At 38.0% G+C, this 26,197-nt stretch overlaps 1 protein-coding gene across 9 annotated transcripts in view; it reads right to left on the bottom strand.

Annotated features, from left to right (window-relative positions):
- CASK (peripheral plasma membrane protein CASK) overlaps positions 1-26,197 on the bottom strand; it is a 322,381-nt gene that overhangs the window by 9,603 nt on the left and 286,581 nt on the right. For 6 of the 9 annotated variants that reach the window (XM_086977513.1, XM_086977510.1, XM_086977512.1 and 3 more), the window contains 6 exons: positions 23,429-23,875; positions 13,532-13,610; positions 11,174-11,259; positions 9,912-10,001; positions 4,644-4,706; positions 3,322-3,420 (listed from right to left, as the gene is read on the bottom strand). In XM_086977513.1, coding sequence (XP_086833639.1) covers positions 3,322-3,420; positions 4,644-4,706; positions 9,912-10,001; positions 11,174-11,259; positions 13,532-13,610; positions 23,429-23,875 — 864 coding nt within the window. The remainder of the gene's footprint in view (positions 1-3,321; positions 3,421-4,643; positions 4,707-9,911; positions 10,002-11,173; positions 11,260-13,531; positions 13,611-23,428; positions 23,876-26,197) is intronic. The other 3 variants (XM_086977518.1, XM_086977519.1, XM_086977511.1) reach the window with 2 other exon arrangements.

Below are 26,197 nucleotides of genomic sequence, written 5' to 3'. Positions count from 1 at the left end.
TTTACTACTCCGCCTTGGCGTGGCGTGTTATTCTCCCTGCTTCTAAACTCATCTTTTTTGTATGTACCGTACAAGTTTTATACTTCGTCGGTGCGACACAGCGTTGAAGATCAGCTCTTTTCTATATATAATTTCGTAGACGAAGCTTCATATGCTACTAATTACTGTTGAATATAGTATACATCTAATCCGTTATCTCAGTCCTACTTTTATTTTGCTGCAGTCCATCACTGTGACAAACACCCCACTGCCGTTTACCTATTAAAAATGCCCAATATGCTATTGTTTCTAGTTTGTGTTTATAAGCAACCATCATTTGTTACGTTGTTCAGGAAACGATTGGTTCGTCTGTCACGCTACCGGATGGTCACAGTGTTCTGTTAGAAGCGGTTGACGCTATACTACATTATTTTTTTTGTAGACCGTCTTACACCCGTGTTAGACTTGTTTCGTATTTGCGCAAGCTCATGTGCGCTCATTTTTTGGGAGGAGTTGTCAAAGTTAGCATCTGTCCAGCCCATTTGTTTATGTAAACCAAAAGGTGATTTCATACGGCACAGCAGGGTAATTTCTACGGAAAACCAGCCGTAACATCGCCAAAGAAGTTACCCTACAGTAGTTAGAAAAAAAGAGTGCAACTAGCCGACGTTCAGCAGCGATCTCGTTAATGGTATTACCAGTTTTAAACCAGATATCTAGACTTCTTCTTTTCTATGACGCCGCATCGCAGAGACTTTTGACGTCACCACATCTCGAGCATATGCTACACGGTACCCAGACAGAGCGAGTGGACACAAGTGGCGGAACGATATATTCGCCTTTTCTTGTGTCGCGTTTATGCATAAAGGATTGCGACTCCATAGATCTAATATTTTGCATTTCACGGAAACGCCGTTTTTGCAGGCAGTGGTCACGATAAACTTTTCAGTTGCTCTTCGCCTATTCATCTGCTACTTGTAGGACATGACTGAATTGCGCTTCATCTAGCTTAATCCCTGCAGTTGCCTCGCATTGAATTACTCCATTTGAACCTTCAGCGATTTCGACATGCTATGGGAAATATTTTCAGCAAGAATAGTCTCTGATTTCTTCTTCTTTTAGCCCACAATATCAATCTTAAGAAATCGAATCCTGATTTTCTAAAAAATGGACGCACTCGAAATAGCTCTTGGATCTTAAGAAACGATCTCAATGATAGGTCGAAAGTGATCATCATTTATTATGTAAACTGTTTCAGATATATAATACGATCCCTCAGTGCCTGGTGGTATATCTTAAATATAGTGTATAAGTAAAAAGGCAAATACAGATAATTCTAATTACCCAGACTGACGGCACGCATGTAGGTGTTGTGCTATCAAAGCAAAGCAGATTAAAATGGAAAAAGCTTATTATGAAACCTGTATGTAATCAACAATAGCATATACTTGCTGCATTCACATAAAAATAAGCTAAGTTGAAACTTTCTCTTAACGGCATTTAGTTTTGAGTACCCCCATGTTGCAACAAGATTTGTCAGTGTAATCAAAACTATTCGTAATACGATCGATCCCCTTTACTTGCCCCATTTATACTAAAAACTCATATCAGATCAACAGGTTCACTCAAGTCACGTTTAAAATTAGATGCAGGCTTATAAAGAATGGAATCGTGATTTATTCTCTTGTTTGCACACCGCGACATTACCTGTACTATTTGAACAGTATGTTTTTATAATGATGATTTAAATTGGGACACACTTTGACGAGCTGTTCATCGTAACGGGTCTATCCGTCATTAATCTTCTACAGCAATAACTCCCTATAGATTTCATATTTCACAGGCCAACAATTGATCGAAATAGTTTAAAAAATATTTTTCTTATTTTTTTTTATACACACAAATTAACAGTAATTTTGAAATAAATCTGATGCAAATTCGGTCGTCCAGGTAAACTTCAATGATGAATGTTTTTCAGACTCGTTCGCCTTTTTGCACCTTTTGGGCCATTTTGAGTGAACAAAATGAAGTGCTTCACACCATCTTTAATCTAAGCATTCTGTAATCAGAAATATGTTACAGCACAACGTCTTGACGCAACGCGAAAATTAAATTTTACTTTATTCAGAAACAAACGTATGCCACGAAGTACAGTCAACAATATTTGTATGTTTATCAATAATCCGTGCTGTTAAGAATAGAAACAAATAAAACTTTAGCCACCATATATAAAAATAGCCTGCATATTATTAAAGATAAATCATTCTATAGCGTGTCCAAATTAATCCCCAGGTAACGACAAACCACCTAAATTACCCGTCATTAGTACTTTATGTAAACTCTATTCTATAGAAACTCGCTTGTCTGTCAAAAACTAAGTTTCAGTTTTTCAGGAATCCGATAATCGAATAGCCAAGACAAATTATTTTTCTGCCAGGGCTTAGGGCATATTCTGCGGGCCTGACCTCCGCCTTGGTTGGATCTGCACTTGCGCGAAATGGAGGACAGTTAATGTAATTAACTTATTATACTTTTTAAAGTTTGTTCAGCAGGGAATCTGTACTTCCTGCCAAGCAAATTTTTGGAATCTGCCTTGATGCTGTAGCTATACGAATTTGTAATTGAGTAAACGACGAAAACTTCCCACGTTTGTGTGTTGTCGATGAAATATGTTGCTTTTTATTTGATAACAGTGCTTTTTCTAATATTTCCAATAATAGCAAAAAGAGATGATGAAGGACAAAGTCGCAGACACTTACAACTTCACAAGTTAGACACCTGGGCCTCACTCAGTCCTACAGTCCATCGGTGATGAACATAGTTCATACGAACGCTATTTCGACGTTGATTATAGAAATCGTTATACGTTTTATCCGCTCAGATATAAAAATGGTGCAAACTTTTTTCTGGTTTTTGTACAACTAAAATTATTAATTATGAGGAACCATTCTTAAGCTTTTTTTCTAGCTAGAACTTTTATTACTTTATTCGCTTTTTAGACTTTTTACGCACACATACTTCTAAATATCGTTTTCTTATAAAATGTTTGATACAGCGTCGGATTTGGATGCCCTTCAACAAAAGACACATACATCAAATCGATTCTATGCTCAGCACACAAGTCAACAAATATATTAACTTTATATATATATATAACAAATATATTAACAAACAAAAGAACTATTAAGTCCGTTACCCAAACTCATAAAAACTGCTCTTTATTAAGTAACTTTATATATATATATATCTCCCAAGTGACGAAATAGCGGTATAATATTATATAAACATATTGATACTTATAATTAATTCAATAATAATAATAATTTATATAAGGCAGCTTACCTGTAGTATTTGACCTATACGAAACGAAATCCCCGCTTGAGTGCATGGGATGAGCTCGTCGTCAATCGGATCGTAATTAAACATGCATTTTATGTACATCTGAAATATCAGACATCATCAGCGACAACGATATCGACGATAACAATGATTATTAGTGCTCATCAATTGTTGTTCCGCATTGTCAAGGGAAAAACATATGCAATATGTCTAAGAAGATCTAGGGATCTTCGTTTTCATCTATTTTCAAAGAACGACATCAGCAGTAAAGCACTGGTAGATTTGCGTGCAGAACGTGATATTCGGTCTTAGAGGCCTGATCGGTTTATGTTAAGTTACAAATAAACTTCCTGGTAAAAGTATTAGAGTATCAGTTTCGTCTATATAATATCATAATAGAAGATACAATTGCCAGTTAGCATCAAAATTTTTTCCGTAGCAATCGAGACTCGTTTCGGTTTACAGCATTACATAATGGCAAATAAATAAATACGTTTTTCTTTATTATGTAGATCGTAGCTTTATTTCCGGCGTCACCGTTTGGCATTCCATCAAATGGCCTGCTCCCCGCACGAAACGTATCTTGCGTACATTCGGATTCGAACCTACACTAGAGTCTGCGTGTCCTTAACACGGACACGCAAATACGCTATCCACTAACCTGTCATAGGGCCAAAGTGTTAGAGCAAATACATCATAACCCAGCAATCAATGAGTGCAGTAGTAGAACGTTAGACAATTATATTAGGGTGTCGTATTTGCAAAGCTTCATTTTAACAGCTATTAGGCAAACGAATTTCAATGCCAAAAACAGAAGCGCTGTGAGTACTAGTCGTCGTGTGTCCGCGAACCAATATTCGAAAAGTTAATATTTATTAAATTTAACTTAATTTAGCATATTTTTGTAATTAACATGGATTTTACATAAAACTACCGTTATTGTTTCAGTAAGAAAAAGTTGCAATGTAGTCTAATACAAACGCTAAGCTCTGTTTGATTTCGCGTATCCGGAGTCTCCATCGAAAAAAATTTGACGCAAGATTTCTCTAGCTTTTAAGCCCATTTAGATCTGCACAGCGTAGAAATATAAGTTCCGAAACACATGTCCCACTGAGTAGCTTTATTGAAAGCGGGTTGCAAAGGGCTCTCTAGGTTAGAGTCAGTCTTCCACTAAGTGAAAACGTCCGTTATGCGACTCGCGCACAACAGAAAAGGTCTTTAGTCGTCGTTAGTACGTCGTTTGGAGAAACGTTTGCTCTCAAGTTAATCTTCCTATCTAGTATTTTATAAATTTTCTCTTCAAAAAAAATATGCGTAATACTCACAGCAGATGATGCAAGATGGTTGAAATTTTGATGCTGTTGATGATGATGATGATGGTGATATTGCTAAGGAATAGGGTGAAGGTCCAGAACATACAGAGGAAAAACACATAAGGACATAAAAATAAAAAAAATATAAAGAGAAGTGTTAGTTTTCTGTGGGGTTGAATGGGGGGGGGGGGGATTAATGAAAGGAACATGTGTAGCTCTCCAGAAAGCATGACAAAGTAGCCAGGATAGTAAAATCAAACAACGTATTAGTCCAAATTTCGTAGGTCTTTTAATAGGAATAGTTAAAAGGGTCAATAGGTGAATGTGTTTGAAAGCTGACCATAGACACGGATTAGCAGTAGACGGTACATAATATCCAATGACTAAAACAACTTGTATATTTCCCATTTTGTCAAAAAAGAATAAACCCAATGAACAGAGACATCTGTTTGGCAATAATACAGAAGGAAACCAACTACAACATATTTAAGTATATATGAACTTTGCTCAGGATTTATGTAGAACTAACTACAGGGAAATCTTTACAGGCGTTCTTATCTCTAGGAAAGACTAATCAAAATAGCGCGCTGTTCATTCGCGCAAAATAGTTTGGAAAAGACTAAACTTTATTTAATATCTCGAATAACCTTGCGATTTTGACGTTCTGTAAAATGAATACTTCTGCATTATTTCGCTTCTTTTTTTAAAATAAACCTGAATATCTAAATGTGCATTTACGGGCAATCACTCCTGGTAAATCATATTGTTTTTTTAAACAAAACAAGATATCCTTTGCTGAAAACCGATGTTATATTAGCAACAACTTCGTATCCCTTAGCTTATGGCCCGACATTCAGCTTACACAATGTCTAATAGACTGACAAAATTCGTCCAGTCCAAAACGTTTGAAAAGAACCAGATAATTTTGTGCGTGCCAACTTAAAAATTATCAACCACTCGTCAACTCCGCCCCGTGATATGAAAAAAAAATGCGTACTTTTAACTTCGTAAAACAATAGTAGCATCAGAACTAGATGTTCCTCGACGCCACCAGCTGTGGAAATATTGACTGCGACGCCTTAATATAAGACATCGTAGCAACTGCTTACAGGACCTTTGCTGTGGCTGGCGTTAATCCTTCAGGGAAGATAGAAGATCCCTAGAGGCCGCATTGCTAACACAGCACTTTGCCTTTGGAGTAGCGTCGGGAAAGAGGAGGGCTTGAGCTGCTGCCACTATCAACTGGTTACGACATTTCTACATCTTCTGTATCGGCAGATCAAACAAAGCAAAACCTCGCAAGAAATCGTCTCAGTTTTACAAGTTACTTTTAGATTGCCTGATTCAGTTTAAGAGATCTATCAACATGTTCCTGACGAGGCAAATCCATTTTGCTTTCAGGCCCGGCAGAGTCGCGCCTACCACGGATAGGGAAATGAAATCGTGAACGAGCATTGTTATCTGAAGCGAGACGATGCTGAGCTAAACGTGGTTCATTGTTTTTGCTAGAAGCACTTCATAATTTAGTTCTTAACAGAATAATAAGTGAGTTAAAAGTGTTCGAATTGACTAGTGAGGTAGGATTCTAACGGTAAATGGTAGAGAGCAAAAAGCAAAATTTAAGCAGAAAACGAAAAACTCTAGAAGCTTACGGCCAAAGGAAGTTTTCGATAACCGAGAGAGCCGAATGAGCCCGCATCTGGCCGGAGGTTCAAAACAAAACACGCAGCCACAGAAAAGGTCGATACGGCGGTCGAATGCATTGTTATTCTCAGTACTTGAAACATGCAAATAAAAGGATCTAACAAGGACTTTACTAGATAAAGATATCATACCTCGTATACGCTATTTTACGATTTTGCTGGATATGAATCTCATGTGTGGTTACATTCTCTCCGTATCAAAATGATATGGATTTTTATAGGAAATGGAATGATAGTTCCGTTCGACCAGTTAGACCTGTTGTTCGTCTGTCAACGGAAAAGGAAGTCACTACACAATGAGGCAACCAGCGCTTCTTTCCGCCAGCCTAATGACATCATCCGAACTATCGACATTTCATACTCCTGCATACTTCATTTTTTTTTTTTATAGGAATATTTATGGCTCGCATGGCTTCTACTAAGCAAGTAGTTCTTCAATCGCATCTTCATATTCCTAACCACTCATCACGCTGGGCCATATGTGTGCGTATATGTTATGTGTACATCGATATTGTTTTCCCCCCATTGAACCTGGCGTTCTTCGAAATACCGTTATTCCGAAACAGTTTTCAAGTTAGGTGTCCCCGCAGATATTTTCGGCAATGACAAAGCCAACGGGAAACATGAGTTTCTTTGAATGAACCAAATTACCTTTATATCCAATAAAATCCTTTCGTGTACTTGCGACAGGTCTCAGTGAGAATCTGTTGATAACTTCATTACAGAAATATGAAAAATTACCTTTTGAGTTTTCTATGACGTCGGTGATCCATTACAGGCGACTTATGTGAAATCGCTGCAATTTAACAAAGAACGATACCTATGTGTATATAAATAGACACGCTGAGAATGCGATCTAAAATGATCTGGAGCTTGACACAGCATTGAAGATTTCCGTTTCAAATCAAATTTAAAGTATAAGAAAAATTGGCCACAGCGCATAATAATACCGTTCAATGGCGACCCCGATGTACACTTAAAGCATCTGGACCGAACATAACGGCTTGTTTTCACATGGTCTGGCAAGAAGCGCTTCTTGGAAACGAGTGGAGATCATTTAGGATCTTTATCAACACAAATATAGCTCACTAATTGAGCACTTTTTTCGTAAGTATGTTACACAAGAGTTTCTTTTTATCCAGAAGAAAGTATAGTTTATAGATTATATCTACTAAGTAAATCGAGCAAATAGATTTGCAATATTGTATGATTTTACCGACTGCATAGAATCAATACCGCATTAGTGCCGACGGTAACGTTGATGCTTCAATGCTGTCAGGCATAGTGTACAAGCGGAACTCTCTGCAACGCGGTAAATGGCAACAAAGAATAGAACTTTTATAAACGCACTATGGATATTTGAATCTCTCATATCCTTCAGTTGAAAAAGCCTTTTATCTGCTTCATAAAGACTAACTAAATTTTGCGTATTTCTGTTCACTTGGAAACTAATTGAAGCAATCCAAATCTAGCAACTCCACGATGGCGATATGGTAAGACTGGGTTTTTTTTGAAAAAGCTGACTGAAAACCTCACAAAAAAATAGGACCTTTGCATCCCTTCTCGCTTCCCCAGGCTTCGCTTTTCTTAATCATCTTCTAACTCAACTAAACATAATTTATCCAATTGGCTTTCGTCATTCAACGTACCTACATAAATAAATCCATCAGGTATCTATCTGCACGCGTTAACTAGCGTCTGAAATACCACCTCAGACGGTAGTCTCATGACAGCTTCCACCAAACATTACTTCATCATTGTAAAAAGGTTTCAAACGAAGCAAATGAAATCTATCATTCTAACGACAGTATTGATCGAAAACCATTGGGCCACAACGAAACACGAAACAAACGAAAAACACACCACTTTATATTGCCTTTAAGTAACATTGTCAATCGACACTAGAATATATCCGTGTTATCAAAAGTGTTATCCATAGAGGAGGAGGAACAGTTGTAACAAAAAAAAAGAAAAAAAGATAATGCAGAAAATGTGGCGTTATTTTGCAGATCAAAAGGAACAATGATCATTGTATAGCTCAGAATGTTGACACCAACACCAGCGTGTCGAACTCTTCTTCTCTATATATTTTCGAACGAAAGCTGAACTCTTCATTCATTCATTCACAGTCTGACAAAAACGTCGAGGCGCAGAAGCGAAACCCCGACTGTGTCAAAATTTATTGCGTGTTTTCGTCCTTAATCAAAAACGGCGTTGCGAAGAGCTATGGGAAAACTCACGCTTCTTATTCCCTTTTTAAATTGAAATGCTCTAATCTTGGTTGAGAAGGTTCGCCATCGCTCACAAAAACGCGACTAGCTCAATTCGTCCTCGTCTTTTCAGGTGAACGAAGGCCAAACTCGCAGAATCAAGATTGTTTTCTGTTTGATACGTGCTGAAGAACCCAAATCATAAATCAATCAAAGACTGTTTCCAGCAAATCGATTGCAAAAAGCAGGTCAAAATCAAGATGCGTTGGCCTTGCAATAAAAAAATCTTTTTGAAATATGGCTGGCTGGCACCTTTATTCAAGCTCCACTGCGGACCGCGGACAACAAAAGCAATATATACGGCGTAGCGCAGACCATTATGTTAGCTAGCTAGCTAGTTAGCTAGTATAGTAAGTCACTGGTTCGAGTTCATGAGGAAACCTATGCTATGAAGGTGCATCGTTAAGAATAGCAGCATCACAAAATGATACTGCAGCTGGACGAAAAAATAATTACAAATAGGGATTATTGTACTTGATTTCGTTTATTAAAATAAACTTCACGCATTTGAAGCTCATAAAAAGAAGTCTGTCTCCACGAGGGTCTCCTCATGTAGCCGAAGGCTAATAGCAAAAGTAACTCTGTCCAATGTAGATCAATTTTGCTACTCAAGATTCGAATACGAAGCTTTTTTGACTCAGGTGAGCGGCAAATGTACCGTAATCCAATAGGAACGTTTCATCTTTGAAAACGCTTTTATTGATTAAACGAAAACTTAGAATCGGGTTGAGCCACTACGTGAATAGGGGCTCGCTTAAGAAAAACACGACGGGTCACAATAATTTTGACTGAAAGACTATCGTCGATAAAAACAAATGACTGAAAGTCGGAACATTTTTAATGTGTGAATTTTGCGAGCGCAAATATAGAAAAGAGTCTGCGTACAAGGAACAAAGTTCTCCAACATTTATTAAACTCAACAATACCTAAGAATAAATATTTAGGCGATTTACAATACGTAAAAACAGTATGCATACCCAACTAATCGACAGGATTAATTTAAATCAATTTTAAAAAGCTTGGAAAGATATGTTTGAAGAAAACATGTACCCTGAATAGACGATGTTTCAGCAAAGGCTCAAAATCATACGCATGTGTGCACGTAGAAACTGTACGACAAAACGCTCGTGCTTGGATAGTAATAGAAATCAATTTTTCAAGCTTTTGTCAATGTGCTCTTTCTCCGAATCTAACAAACCGCAAAGAAAAGCTAGGAACAGATAATCTGTGTTGCTAGCTTTTCGCCATGTGCGCTAATGGAGAAGAATATTTAACGGAAATTTAACGTAATAATGGAGATCACTCACCTCGGTCTGTGGGAGGCCCGATGTTGCTAGTGGGGGCACACTTCGAAATGTCGGCACGATTTTGAACGTCACGCTGCCCCGCGCGTCACGCTGAAATTATAACAGCAACAATCACATCGTATGTATATACTAGATTTATATAGATTTGCAAACGCCAGAAAAAGGCTACCTACCTTATCGGCCTAGTAAAATTTTCTAGATGCAAATAACTGTAAATTAGCAAATGAGCGGTACTTCGACTATGGCATTTTGTTTTACTAGCAATTATGTTTAGCAATTGATTATATAAGTCGTAATAGCATACAACTCACTGTAGGCATCCATTTACGTATCGATTTTTTTTTAATTAATCACTTGTGAATTTTGTCCTGGACACAGAGAGAAAGCCCTGTAGTCCTATCATCTGTTTCTCTGCTATGGGGGTCACAGATGTGATCCCGCATAATTGTAATGAACTCGTTTGATTGAATGAGAATGTTAGATCCTTATTCTCTGCAGGAGTCAACTGCGACTATTTTTCGACTACCCTTTCTATACGCAACTTCCTGCAATTCGAATTGGTTCGTGCCACACGGTGGAGTTGGCCCATTTCTACATAGATTTGTGCCTTGCTTCTAGAGGGTTTTTGCTGCTCAGTAGAGAAACCTAGCGGTTTTTGTGTTTTCTTAATCTAAATTTTCTCAACTAACGGCATGGTAGCTACACTGCTTTTTCCCGTCTTTTTTTTTTTCCCCCTCAAACAGTCATATTTTAGAACCGGGTAACTTTTAGTTAATAAGAGAGTACTGCACATGGCGTCGTAAAACACTAGAGTAAAAATAAGTGATAGTACACAGCAAAAAAAATGCTACCTTCCTTTGAACCCTTTTGGTTGGTGCCATTTTTAAAAGACAAGCGTTGATATAGGCCGATTGAATCGATCGGCTAATAATGGTTGTAGTCCCAGCCCAAACAAGGATTTAAAGCCAATTATCATTATCTAATGTATGGAAGATAGCATTATTAGGCTAAACATATTAATGGACAGCGTTCTCTGTCGACCACATTCTAGTTAAAAAGAAGGCAGGAAGGATTGTTTCGCAAATAACCAAAGATAGCTTTGGTAGAGATTTTCCTTACCTATTGCACAAGTATAGGCTCCAGCGTGCATTAGTTTTTTTGTCTCGTACAATTTGGCTCGTGCCAGTCATTGAATCTATTTATCAATGTTGCAGTACAATACATAAATATTATGTAACATCAATATGTATAAGCGAACATACTAGCAATCGTTGAAGGCTTTCGACGGTCTGGTTGGCCACGCTGATTCCATTGATTTCAATGATTTCGTCGCCCACGTGCAAAGTCGCTGAAATTAATCCAAATAAATATTTAAGTTAGAAAATCAAAGCAACTATAAAGGAGGGATGCGCTTCCTTATGGACATTACGTTTTGAGTGAGCTTTTAACATACTGGTAAGTGGAAAGTAAAAGAATAGAGAAATAAAGAATTTTCGAGCATTTATAGTGTGCTTTTTGGTTAAAGCAACTACTTTACTAGACGATCTATTGTTGAATAATATTTAGAAGATTTAGAAGACACAATTTCAAGGGTGTTCTGCAACCGTCTTCCTACTATAACGATTGATAACTGCTTTTGTCTTCAAGAAAGCGGGTGGGCCCCAATAAGGGCACGCGGTATATTCTTGTAAGAGGAGAAGATTTAATAGGCTAACGGGAATGGATCCGGACAAACGAAAGATGGGAACGATGTACATTCAGTACAAGCTCTCGCTTTAGAGCCAATAGTTGGCCGTTATAGCCTCCATCGAAAATATTTAATGCAATCAAATTTAGCTAAACAACAATGACAGCACAAAGATCGTGTAGAAGCTAGCATGGGGGATATTTTTAAATGCTAGGAAGTGTTGATGCCTTTGTTAAAACAAAAACCTACTCCTTTCAAGTAGATATAGCTGCTGCTGCTGATAATTGCTCCCAAAATGTGGCTTATTCGAGCATTAGACAAGACCTAAGTGAAGAAGGAAGTAGATCTTCTTCCTAATAGAAGTATACTAAATCGTACTCTATAATATATAGATAGATTTTTTAAGTGCCTTTTGACTAACACCAAAGTTTTTTGCCACCTTGTGACGATTGTATTGTCTTCTTCAGACAATTTATCGACTCCGAATTAAAAAATTCTATTGAATTCTAGCTCTTACGTCTTACAATTTAATACTAACCTTTAACAGAACGAATTGTTCATGCGTTCCATAGAAAGTTGTACACTAAAGTTTAAACTAAAGTTCGCTACCTTACATGAACATGTTCTAAACTCCCAACACGGGGCCTCTTTGTATGTTTTATGAGTAAAAAAGAAAACACGTGTAATTTTTTACAGCACAGTAAAAACAAATCGGATGTTAAAATGAGAAAAATAACAAAGCTTCCCACTTTAGAATAACGACTGAAAACAAATAGAAATAGGAAAAGATACAAGCAAGCTTATTAGAAAAGGTAAACTCAAGAGATCATATTTTTTGCATTGATCTTTTTGATAGCTTTTCCACTGTCTTTAATATGCTATAAGCCTTTTTATATTTGCAGTTGTTCTAAATATGGTTTTTATTATATACTGCGTTGTATCGGATATTAAAATTTAAATTGTACACAAATTGTTATAATTTAGTGGATTAACTTTTGTCATAACAAGTATTTTTAGCTTTATAATCGTTACATGTACGCATAAACGTATCACGTATATGAAGACTATGTACCTCAGTTTACCGTCTTGTATATAGAAAATGTGTATAATATCATTTAACGTTCTTGCGCCTACCACAGTTTCGTATCGAAATTAGATAGAATGGCACACACACACACACACACACACACACACACACACACACACACACACACACACACACACACACACACACACACACACACACACAAGTTCAGCAATTGAACAAAAATAAAAAGAGTATATATGTGTGTGTGTGTTGCAGACTCTTGTGAGGCTAATATCGCTACTTTAACGATAGTTTCCCTTTTTGTGTAAGTTCCCTTCTGACCACAGGGAGGCAGGGAGAGGCTTACGACGTATTTGTCTCTGTTCTTCTCTCACTTCTAGTAAGCAAAGGTGTGTCTGTGTCTAACATTGTTTACCTTATTAGTCCTGTCCCTTGCTTTGAGTCAGGGAATGATGTCCACATGAACTTCTTATTTTTACCCCGTTTTAATGGGAGCAGCTTAGCACATTTAAAGCTAGAAGCTGGTTGACTTCATTCTTTTTTTTTTTTTACAGAATTTCGAAGCACTGTAGCAGCTGCTATGGCAAAACGTTGTTTAAGAGTCGACCATATAAACATTAAGAGCTTGTGTTTAGCTACCTTTTTTAAGCATTCCAATACAGCTTAATTGATGATTGTGGCGAGGTGAATATTATGCTGCCATTGGGGGAAGAAAAGGGACCATCAAGTAGGTGGTGAGAAGCAGAACTGACACTCACAGCTGTAGTGTGTAACAACTGCAACCCACCACTGAAAATATTTTAGAGAAAACGTTATTTGCTACAATGTGTAGTATGGCAAAGCACGGTGGTTAGTATTATAGGGTTCGTTCAGGCAAAGGTGTACCTTGTTTATGAATCATTCCTCCATGCATGATGCGAGCCACGATACAGCGTCCCTCCTCGTCAACCTTCAGTGTGATTCCCTGCAAAACAATCAAGACGGAGCAAAAAATAAGAGCTCAAAGCATATGGAAATGTTAGCGTAATCCTCAGTTTGATACGACTTATTTCAAAGTGTCCTTTGATCTCGGAATCGCAAATTATGAATGTTGCAATAACAAATTCCGCGTTATGTATGAATCATACTCAACGTCTTTTTACAATGTTAAAATATGTTGCCATAAATCTTAGATATTATATTTCAAATAATATCACTCTGCCTCAATAAATAAAGTAATGGCTTCCTGAGTTTTTATTTATACGCCTGTGAATCTGCGTCACTGACAAACAATATTATTAGTTAAGCATGTATCTATTTTTTTAACAAATACATTTTTACAACTACTCAGGTATTATACAGTAGCAAAAGAAGAAGAAGAAGAAGAAAAAATAATACGTAAAAATACGGGTAACAATAGAGAATGCCGGTTAATTTGAGATTATCAGACCTGAAACGCTGCAACTATTATTTCTACTGGATGACTTTAAAGTTAGCTCTTTAGGAAAATAAAAATCAACAGCTCTCTGATATTTACGAACAAATCGACCAGAAACATAAGGAACCTTTGCTGGGAGAATGGCTTTCACGCTAACGGCATAAATGCATCCGGACTGGAGTTAGAGTTAACGTTGTGAAACTATTTAATCTTTTTTTCAATTAATTGCACGTGATTTCAGTTGAGAAATTTCGTATGTTTTTATGCCATTTAATTGTTAAATGTCACAGAAAAACACAAACTAAATAAACTTTTATGCAAAACGTAAGTAAAATGTGATCAAAGGAAGATTTCTAATAATCTAACAAATCGAACGAGCATTATTTCATGCATAAAACAAAATCCAATATGTAGAAATTAAATAAATCAATATTATATAATGAATCGACTTATATAATGAATATATAATGAATCGACATATAAATACATTTTTCTAGTTTTACGTTTGGAACTACGTCAGAATTACATCAAACATCAGCCTAACAGACCATTAGATACGACACGAATGATAAGATAAATATAGGTAGTTTTTAAGTTATCGTGACAATTTAAGTTATCGAGCGTTATCATGACTTTTCTTGAGAACGAAATCATCATTTTGTAGGAACCGCGAAAACCTAAACACACAAATGAGGTACTTATGTATCCGAGTTTTATAAGCAATAGTTTTTAGATCTTGCTCCTTATAGAGCCGTTATACACTAGCCACACTGATAATAACATTATTGAATAGTATCTTGATTATGTTTGTTGGACTGAAGGACTGAAACAGTTTCGACTCGACGACCGGACTATTGGCCTTCAGTCTACATTTAGGAAACATCGGTAGTAATAGTAACTAGCTGAAAAGAATATCGGTGCAAGGCGATTTAAACTTACTTTGTAGTGACTATAAGTTGGTTGATTAGAACCGTGCTGGCCGAGGCAACTGGGCCAGCAAAACAGGCCCATGATGAGCTACCGCACCACCACCTAAGCTATCAAATGTCGTAACAATTTACGTAGACAGCATTGTTCAGGAAGGCAGCGCTATCCGGTTTTCAATATCACTTCACTATCGTGCCACGACCTTAGTTCTCAGCATGTGGACTTCACTTCTGTCATTCTCGAATTCATTCCGAAATCTAGATTTTTATGGAACCATTGTAAGGTTCCGAAAAAGTGAAGCGTCTTATTCATTAATGGCGACGCGAGAACACAATTCACGCTTCACAATTCAGAATAAATTCACTGTCTATTTACTTTTGTCGAATTTGAAACGCAGGCGCCAATCTGAGAACTTCATCAAATCAGCGTCTATAGCACCATTTTTCTCATTTAGAAAATGTAATTTTCTTAAGCATTTCCCTCTTCGGACGTTTTACAAACATACCAACTAGTTCTATAACCACGGATATCCTGTTAGGCAGTAGAACTGCTTTTCTAAAAATTTCACAGCATTCTAGGCCCACTTTAAATCATTCCCTGTGGCACTTCGTACGAGAGGCAGCTTGCCTTATATTCAACGATGAAACGTGTAATAAAATAACTCTTACGATAAGAATGCGGCTAGGACGTCTAATTAGTAAAAACTGCCGAGATCAAATAATTAGTTAGATAGAAAAGTCTTGAGTTGTTCTCTTGCCTTTGCGTAACTCAAAAGATTTTCTTAATGTAATACAACGCATGAAATTCGGCCTCGTAAGAGAACAGTTAATCCTTTTGGCGATATCCAAATCCAATTGACTTAATATTGGCAAAAAGTATTTGTCTGATAACGAAAAAGCCACCTCGTTGAATATCTTTCGGCTATACGTCCGATATAGTCCTTATCGAGCAGTTGCACCCAAAATATCAAAGGAGGTAAAAAAAAAATAAGCTGTTCGATCATTTTGTGCATTTACGCTAGTTAGCGATTTTCTGGCTCGTCGAGACAAAGCAAGCGGTGATCGCTAGATTAGAACTTGTTAAAACATTTGTTCAAGTGAAATCTACCTTCTCTTATATGGGGGGTCATCTACAGGCGTTAGCAGTGTTGCTATTGTAGCACTTGCCCGACTACTAACAGATTAACTACGCCATCGGGACCTTTAGCCTCTTACAATCACGATAATGAAAATACCAGCAACAAAAATGGTACATAGCGGTCGTTTAGAGAGAATAGTTTAGTGCACAGATAGTCAGTTATGGCAGATTACCGATGGCCCAATGTCCCCGACGGAAAATAGAAGACCAAACGAGCTTCATGGCAAACCTTGTTGGGTGTCTGGCCGTTCACTCGCATAGTACAAGACCGACGTCATCAGACGCACAGCTAGGTTAGGATCGTTACATTTCAAGGTGTCGACACCTTAGGAGAGTGTTGGTTCTGGGTAAGGGCCATTTCAACCATACTATGAAATATCCTCTAGTCAGCCCTGAGGCGAACCCAGTCATGCTGGGTGCTGATGCTTTCCAGAGTCTCTCTCTCATTACCCATAGGGACGAGCATTAAAGTGCATCTTTGCTCATAGGAAATACATGTTTATTCCAAGTAATTCCAAGGCTGGTTTCGCCGAGGTGACTGACTGACTGCTGGTTTAAAATCAGTATAAAATGGCCCTTGTTTTATGCTGGTTCTTTGCCTAGTAGAATGTACCCATTTTCGTCGCGCTAACTGCTGCGTGTTATTTGAAGGGATACGAACTGAGGACTGCCATCATTGTTTCAAGTCTGTTCTTGTAAAATCGTCCCAAGCTCCTCTCGGCTTTATTCAAGATACGCAAATAGTTTAACTTTTGACATGATGTTGCAGCTTTTTCCTAATTTAGTTAACAAGCATCCTGATTGTATTTGCCGTAGCTATTCTCGGCTGTTCAAAACCGTTTCATATATTTATCTATACCTCATTTGTTTTCTTCCCATAGCGACTAGTCACAAGTGCTTGACGCCAATATTAGCAGTGCCATGTTCGGGAGAGGCAATATTTCTATTCATGTTAGATATTTAATATTGAAGTTTTGTTCATTTTCTTCATCAATTTTTTCAAATTTCAAAAGCCATAACCACATTTTTCACTTCAAGCACAACTTAATGTAAGACAGTGTGAAATACACAGTAAAATGTAGATCAGAAGACCTACTAATTACAGTTCTTTAATGTCAAAGTGTGCCAACGAACTCATCTTAACGCTAACAGACGCATTTTTTTTTTCTGAGAAAATAGACAATTCCAAGGGACGGGAAAGTATTAATCTATTTATTTATAAATTGCCCTGTTGTTCAGAATGCTCCATTCTCTTGACGCTTACGGTAATGTTGCCTATAAATATGTTTTACGAATATACTAATTTTAGACCTTTGATACCATTGTAGCCCAAAGCGATGAATTTCAATCGTGACATGCAGTACTAGATATGAGCCGTTGGAAACAGAATTTTAATTTGGCGCGTCTTTTATTAAAAACAAGCCTATTAATATTAATTCAAACATCTATCCACACAATCAACAGATTCTTATCATTTCAGTGGCTGTTTCTGTCTCATACACTAGGAGCGATCAAAGGTAGTTTGTTCGATCCATAAATATTCTTTTAAAAACCTGTTAAAAAAATGTGTAACCGAATGATAGCTAACTAACATAAAATCACAAAAAGGTGCACACTAACTTTCTAGCCATAAGTGTTTTTAAGGTTTTTGACACCGTGATCTTTGTAAGATGCAAGTTCTTCTGTTCTGATCCTATTTTTTAAAACTTCCTTTTCCCATTTCATCAAGTTCGGGGCGCAGGTACCCTATACGCCAATACTAACTTACATGCACCTTAAAACAAATACATTTCATTACAATAAATAACCTTTACTGAACCTCACTTTAGACGCTCATTGATGCGCTCAGAAATTGATTTGTCTCTTCACCTTCGCTGATAATATGAACGGTCATCTTCTTTATTATAGTTTCACAAGAAAACTCATATTCGTAAATCCTGATTTTCCGTACATTAGAACGGTCCCTCGAGAAACACAAATGATCATTCAAACTACAATAACGTAGCGGGCCAATTCAAGTGGAAAGTTTTAAATTTCCAAAAGTACAAAAATGTTGAAAACATATTACGCCGCTGCTAAGCGACACGAGTCTGAAGCCAAGGTAAACGTTTACCAATGCTTCGTATTTGACGACATGGTGCACTTGCTGTAACAAGGTAAAGTCAAAACAAGAAGAGGCCCTCTAGGGTGAATCGAATTTGTAAATTAACAGGTAGCGTAGTTGGCTCAGTAGTCAAGAATAGATGGTCGAACAATTACTGATTCTTCACATGGTTTCACAAGATCGTATCATTCTGAATGTTTACCAAAACATTTTAATCAGCTCAAAAGTATGAAACAAAAGCTAAGCTTCTTTATTTCCCTCTAAGATACTATAAACAAATTGCTAAAAATCGCGCAAGAACTTTTTTGCCTTTGTTTCCATAAACTTCGCTGATCGATCTAATCTCGCCCCAATCGAAGGGCGCAAATAATGGGCACATACATGCAAACTGACAACGCTGCGACATACTTATGCAGCAACTCCGCTTTAGAGCTGCTCAGAGAAAAGGACAGGCGGAAGATGATGAGCTTAACGTGCTGCAACGAAACTAAGCTATCATAACTTCTAGTTTTTCATACCTTGGTAACATGTCCAGCAGAGCTCTATTTCCCTTCTTTTTACTTATAGTAACAAAGCAAGCGAGATAATCAAGCCCTAACCAGCAATTGAACACAATGTAAACAAATGAGTCACAGCACTGCCACTACCTCACTTCACTCTGTGATCGTCCAGTCGAAGTAATTCGTAACAGAAGCATCTTTCATATAAAGCACAAGCTAGTATCAGCCTTTCCGACCCACTCGTCCTTCTTTTTTCCTTCTCAACCAGACGAGCATCGATGGGTTGTACTTAGTTTCTAGCTGCTGCTTTAATTTCGAAGCCTGCTAGCATTGCAAGCTGGTGGCTTATTCAACTGGCAGAAGCCTCGCTTATTCGGGCATGAAAAATTTCTTCATAAATTCATGGACCATCAAACAAGGTATCTATAACGTCACCAAACGTAGGTAATTTATAGAGCTAGAATACAGGCGATCTGTTGTGTGACCTTCTTTTTCTAATAAGGTGACATAAGGTAGATAGCTTATGCTATTCAAGTTCGACCTTTCCTTATCCGTGACACTCCTGAAAATAGTCTGAGAATTCGAAACATCTTCGAATTCTCAGACTATTTTCGCGAACAAGTGATCTTCGACCTCTTTGCCGTAACATACATAGGTGACAACTACAACGCGAAAAAAAAATCAGGATTCAGATCTCACACCCGATGATAGACTTGTCGTACCTAAATTTTAATTCTGGAGCACAAAAAATAGAACAATATCTTTAGTTGATGAGGAATGTGCCGGACGCCTTTTGTCTCTTTTCTGCCCGAGTCACTTCTATTTGAACAAAAGGTAGCTGAACGGAATGAGCGGCATGCTTTGTAAGCGCAAATCTGCCCATTCGGTCCGAAGGGAATATAGTAAAATATATATTAGTTCGTTCCGTACGGAACGTGACGTAATGAAGGTGAGTTTTTCAAATTTTTTCATAAGCATCTTTTATTTTTAATCAAAGTATGCACATTGTTATCTGAGTCCCTCTGCCATTTGAATGGTAACTTATTCATTCTGCTTTTGTAGAGGTCTAGAATATGAGACTCAAAGCCTCGAAAGGCATTTTCTACATCATTAAGGTGATTTTCCTATGAAAAGGTTCGCGAGATCTCGAAAAAAACGGTAATCCGTGAGGGCAGTGTCTGATGAACGTGTCGAATAGCAGAGAGCCTCTATCTGTAGTTCTTGCACTTTCGACGCAGTGATTCTTGTGGGATTAAATTAATCGTTGTTATAATGTCAGTAAATGTGACTTAGCTTTTTTCAATAACTTTGGTAATTAAATAGCTGCATAGTTATCCATAATCTCTTCCAATCGATGAGAGTACATATACTCCAGCCGTCACCGATAAATCGGAACTCATAAAGCTGTAGTTGGTAATAAGTGCACTACGCAGAACACCAAACAAACACCATAAGCCACTATAGGTGCTTCAATGTGATAACCTGCAGCTTCAGGCCATTTACCCACTGATATATCCATCTGTCGTTATCGTAGAAGAACAATGTGTAGAACAACAAGTGTCCCCTGTTTTTGATCCTGCTCAAGTCGTGCAGCACGTATATATCTGATTGTTTCTGCCTTACTCATTTATTTGACCGGGAGTGAACAGGTATGGCGCTTTTGTAAGACCCAAACCTAAGTGTTACTAGCCGTGAACTTTGAAATGAGTTGTCTTTCACCACAGCCTATTCACCCTCGGATAAGATCTTCCACGAGACTCATTTTCTGAGTCAAAATTTTCTTCTTTTAAATTTCTAAACCAATAGCTCATGATGTTTCCGGTGGTAGATCCTTCACCGAATACAAGTTCTCTGCGGAGAGTCATCTCTGCCGCTGTGGTTCTAAGATAGTATTCGTATTCAAAAGCTACCTGAATTTACTGATTTTTCATGGCTCACTTCAGCTTTTAAAATGCCGTACTTTTATAAAATAACGCCGTTTCAAAATATGTGATTAATCATTTCTTTTGGATTTCATACTGACCGACCTAATAAGAAACCAAAGTTAGCGCTATGCCCACTTAGACCCAGGAGACAAAAATAAGGTTTTTTTTTTTAACAACACCGATCTCTAACTACTAGCAGCGCTTGAAAGAAACAGAACAGCAAACGGTTTAAGAAAGGTTAGCTGATTTACCTAAAGGATGCCTAAAGAGATGCCAATGGATGGTAATCGTCTGAAACAGCAACAGATATCGAGCGCAATCTTGTCCTATAGCTTTCGTCCATGCGCACCGGTTTTTCGTTTACAGAAAAAAAATTTTAAAATGCGCGTTCCTGCTATCAGGTCCTCAAGCCTGCAAGAACGGAATTTCACCGACGGCGGCGCCCACTAAATGTCCCTTCTATTGCCGTTAAGGTTAATCCTCGCAGTAGAGAAGGGTTGCAATAGGCATGCGAAACGCTGAGAAGCTTTTATGCAGAATGCATCTTCATTCGCGTATTTTAAGCACTCACACCTGCTTCGCACTCGTTCTCTCCCCTTTACTCTTCTTTGCGTACTTTAACGGGAGCCACGCAATATAATACAACGTATAGAATATCTTGATAGTGACCTGTTAGGACAACAATTAGAATAATGCAGGAATGGTATTCAAATGTCCTGAGTAAGGCACTCAATAATGAGAAATCTATTCTTTTTGGTTAACAAAAGCTTACTGGTGCCTACCAGTGTTGCAGCATTCTATATTTAAAACGATTTACGTTAAATAATTAGAAATCAGTTTAATCGATGCTCACCTATGGGTGTTCACTTAAAGATGAAGTATAAAACAGGTACAAAGCATAGGTAAGATACTAAAAAATAGAGTTCTATCCTATTAAGAACTTACGCGATATTTGTAACTATTTGGAGCAAGAAGTTATTGATTAATGCAAGCAATACTAGTAAGACATTATTTTATAAATACATACGAGAGCTAAATTTTCCTGGCTTTGTCTTTTAGCTCCGTCTTTTTTCTACCGAAATTACGACTTTTTCTCTCACAAAACTCTGCCTAACACAAGTAGAAAGTGGGCAAAGCTGAGTAGACAGAGGCAAGGAAAGGGTGGTATGCCAGGCCCGTCTTCTGAAAAACCAATTCTCTTCTCTTTTCTTTAGAAAGCATACTGTCCTAAAAGAAGTTCAACCCACAGTTCCTAAAAGAGTTTATGCCTCGAATTTCGACCGAGCTTCACAGCTCATAACCTAAATTCTTCATAGACATAGAAGTAGTTTAAATGCGGACAAATACATTATGGATATCTCACATTAATAGCAATCGCCTTTCTTAATAATCAATTGCACGCAATACACAGAATCGTTTTTACCGAAAAGCTGTTACCGATCATACTGGTACATATACCAATAGCTGACAATTATTTTTATCCTCTTGACGATACTGTTTAGTGAGTGATACGATGTCAGGAGATTAATTTGTATGTAATTTTACGAAGCAAATGATGGTAATTGCTCGTCTTGTTTGTTCAGAGGCTGTTGCGCGTGTATATATATTTGTCAACTGCTCTCCGCTATCCTCTGGCTATGAAGCTAATATGAAAAATGGCCTCTTCTTATTTGGCCAACAAGCAGTAGGGTAACGATTGCCACAGCAACTGCACAGAACGAAGAACTAAGCACAACCTGCAATTGGGAAACACAGACGACCGACTGTGGCATGAAAAGTTCGCTCTCTGGCTGGAGTACGATCGATACATTGATGGCAGAAGAAAATCTCAAGCCAGCACAACAAGAGCTAGAAAACGCGGTACGGTTCAAATTGCTTAGGCACTTCGACTCCCTGCAGCCAGCTACAAAATATGGTTGAAGTATATCCGCATTTATACTTTAGACCCGCTCCGCCTATTCGTGCAGTGCCGCTGACAGCACAAGAAGAAAAACAATGAAGACGTATGTAACAGATATGGTGCATTTTAGAGGAGGTTGGTGGGAATGATACGTATAGGCATGCGTCGCTTGAAATCTCGCAAGTGTTTTGCCTAATGCGAAATCAACTTTCCTTTTTGTTTTGGCTGATGAACAGGTAACATGTCCAACAAACTTAAGGCAGAACGGTGCTCGTTTAGGTAACCCATGAGGCTCTTGTAGGACACAGCAATGCAACAGCACCTTCGAGGGAAACCGTGGGAAAGAAGATCGTCTTTATTAGAGAGCCCACCAAAGGTTGAAGGCAGGACACGACCGAGAAAGCCGAAGGATGGAAAAGACCTATTTTTTGAAGGTAGGCGAGATATACATGGGTGCACACAGTTATAAAGGGATTACTCATAAAGGAGATATGTAAATGTCCTCGATATTTTCGCTATTTGGACATCTGTCTCGGCCCAGTCGGTACATGGAAGCATCTAAAGCTGCGTAAGATAAGAATAGACAAATACATCATAATAGAACTCAATTTGATTGCAAAAAGGATTTTACCGCATATTTAAAGGTGTGTATCTAAAATTCTAGATATCCGAAACGTTTTACATTTCAAAAGACAATTTGAAAATATTTCTTCACGAATTTTAGAGCGTTACGTAGTATGTTATATATATACATATAGTTTCCAATAACGCAACAATATTGGAACTACCATTAAAAAAATGTTTGGTGACAGTACTAAACACAAAACTGGAAATATTTTTTTACTTTTATTATCACAATAAACGTAGCTTACCATAGGCTCATCGGTGTTTTTCTGGAATTGAACGAGGCGTATGCGGGTAATGTGTTGTTGTTGTTGATTTTGTTGTTGACCAGTGGTGATGTTTGTGGGGTCGTTGTCGTCAAGCAAACCCTCGGGCGACGTTGTGCCCGAGCTCTGCAATCGGCGCACATCGCTGCGTCCAGCGACAGCTCCCAGTGGACTCATCCCGATGCCCCCGTTCATTTGCAACGGCGTTCCGCCAACTCCACCTATTCCACTGATTGCGCCAAGGCCAATTCCGCTACCAAATGCTATGGGTAAGGCGCCTTCGAGTGTCCCTCCTAAGCCACCAAGGCATCCGCCAGTCGAAGACGATAGTGTCGTTGTCAGCGTTGCCGTTTGGGGCGGAGGTGTTAACGGAACCGCGCCGTCGCCGAAGATCTCGTGCGCAACAACGTCATGTGCTTGGAGCAGTGACTAGCGATCGGTATATGAAGAAGGACAGGTCGAGATGGCGAAACAGCAACCAGCGCGTCGAATGAAGACAGAAATGCGGAGAAACGAATTAACATATTAGCTATACTAATTATTGTTATTAACTAGATGCATGAATAATCTATCATACTCAGATAAACATATACAAGAGAAGTCAAATTATTTAGTTGTTGTTGTTGTTGTTGTCGTCCCGTATCTTTCTCTGGTTTGTTCCTTCACCGCAACAGTAACAGAGCACACGAGACTATTATCAAGAAATTGTCTAAACACAACAAAGCCCGCAGGATCTGCATTATTAGACTTGATATATATAATCTGTAGCGTAAAACTGGTCTTAACCGTCTATATTAAATTTTTCGAAATTGCAGAGCAATTCTCGACAGGTTAGTCGAACTTCGAAACAACAGATTTCCGAGCGGAACTGCCTCCAAAGATCTAAAGATGGGCGCCCATTTTTAGATCTTTGGAGGCAGCGGGAGAAATTGTCGTGACCAGGTATGCTTGTAGGTCGACGAAAATTTCATACAGAAATCTCTTTGTGCGTCCTCACAAAAAAAGCTAAACTTCTTCTTAGATCGGAAGATCGTGACGCGACGGGTTTACCTTGAACAACCCATCAGCCCTCAGATTTCTTCTCTGAGTAGGCCCGCACAAAATCTTTAACTCATGATGGGGCCATTTTTAAGCTTTTTTAGAGCCAATATTTAGCAACACCGACAATGTGCTTCCGAAAAGAACTATGAAAACGTCTATCTCACCTACGACCCCTTCGTACAAAGGTCAAAGTCGCTAGAATTAAACCGATTATTGCAGACTGACCATGTTTCACAAAGCCATCGGCACATGCACTGGAACCCATCACCAATCGATAATCGGCAAGTTTACTGGAAAATTTTTCTACAAGTTTGTTCCACGACAAACACATTGTCTATCTAGCACTATATAACAGACGCATGTCTGCTTTTTCAGGACGTAAAGTGCTTCCATGAGTACGAATTCTTTAAGAATTTCGTATTTGCTAGAACATTTTGGATGACATCGGAAAAAATACTTTACTTTTTGACAGTGAATAATTAGCGGTCGCAATTCCGAGGACGTTGTTCGGCTCTATCTTACCTCGGATATAGAAAAAAAAAAACAATTATTTACCTTTAGAAACAAAATATCGACTCATGCTAAAAAAGTTACTATACTTACTATACTTTCTGAAACGAGAACTTGTTCATATATTTTGTTAACCTAAATGAATGTTTGACTGATACAAAATAAAGTATTTGCACCCCTCCAAACATCCTTTTGTAATTCTAAACTTATTGTCCATTTGATATTTATAAAGGGTAATTTATAAAAATCGCTTTGTGGTAAGACTGCGACACTACAAGAAGCAACAGTATCATTTTGGCGGCTTACTTCAACCTGTGATCTTTGCGAGGTTTTCGCACGTTTTCAAGATCTCTGTTATAAATCCACCTTTTTATCATGTGGGCCCTAGTTGTAGAATAGGCCTTAAGTATTTTGTTGCTTGTACAAAGCGTAGCGTCTGGCTGGTGCAGCGCAGTCTTGAAGTTCTAAATTTTTCTATTCCGTCGTACTTGAATGTTATCGTCCGTGCTTTTCTAATATTGGCTGGCCTTTCTATATGACAAACAACGATTTGAAAACACACTGAAAATCATTTTTACTCAAGCTTCAGTAAACCTTTCCGGGCTAGCCTTCCACTATCCTCTTAACAGGTTTTTATAATTATCTTTTTGTATTTCTTAAAAGACCGCAAAAGCAGCCTTTCTTTATTTGCCTGGACCTTTTTTTTTGATAGACTGATGAAACGACAGGATAATTACTCTTAGTAATTATTACCCATGTAGCACTTTTTCTGCCTTGAAAAAGGCCCCGAGGTTCGAATCCAGTGACAGCAATCATACTTCAGTTATTACACAGTATTTACCGCATCGCTCGTTGCTACGGATCATCTTCGTCAATGAACAGTTTTGTTGTCTTTCTGCTAGCCACAGAAGGCTATTCAAAAAGTATCACAAAGAACAGAATTAATTATGCATCACATTTGTTTTTTTCAAACATTATTAATAGCGCCATGCCGTCACCAGTTCACTTATAGTTTAGTTTTATTATTAGGTGTTTAGAAATGCACCGCTATTGCCCGTTTTTCTTTCGAAGAATTTAAGGCTGTAGCTTTCTAAGCTAGCTTGCTTCAGCCTTGTCTTCGGGCGGATTATATCGACAGAAAATACTTTCTCTGCTAAGTAGCTTAGAGTGCCTTTTTTTTTTCTACTTCTATTGTCGTCA

Source organism: Varroa destructor, unplaced genomic scaffold, assembly GCF_002443255.2.
Source record: "Varroa destructor unplaced genomic scaffold, Vdes_3.0 BEIS01000001.1, whole genome shotgun sequence".
Taxonomy (NCBI): Eukaryota; Metazoa; Arthropoda; class Arachnida; order Mesostigmata; family Varroidae; genus Varroa; species Varroa destructor.
Note: the sequence above shows the minus strand (reverse complement) of the source record. Positions and strands in the feature narration are given on the sequence as shown.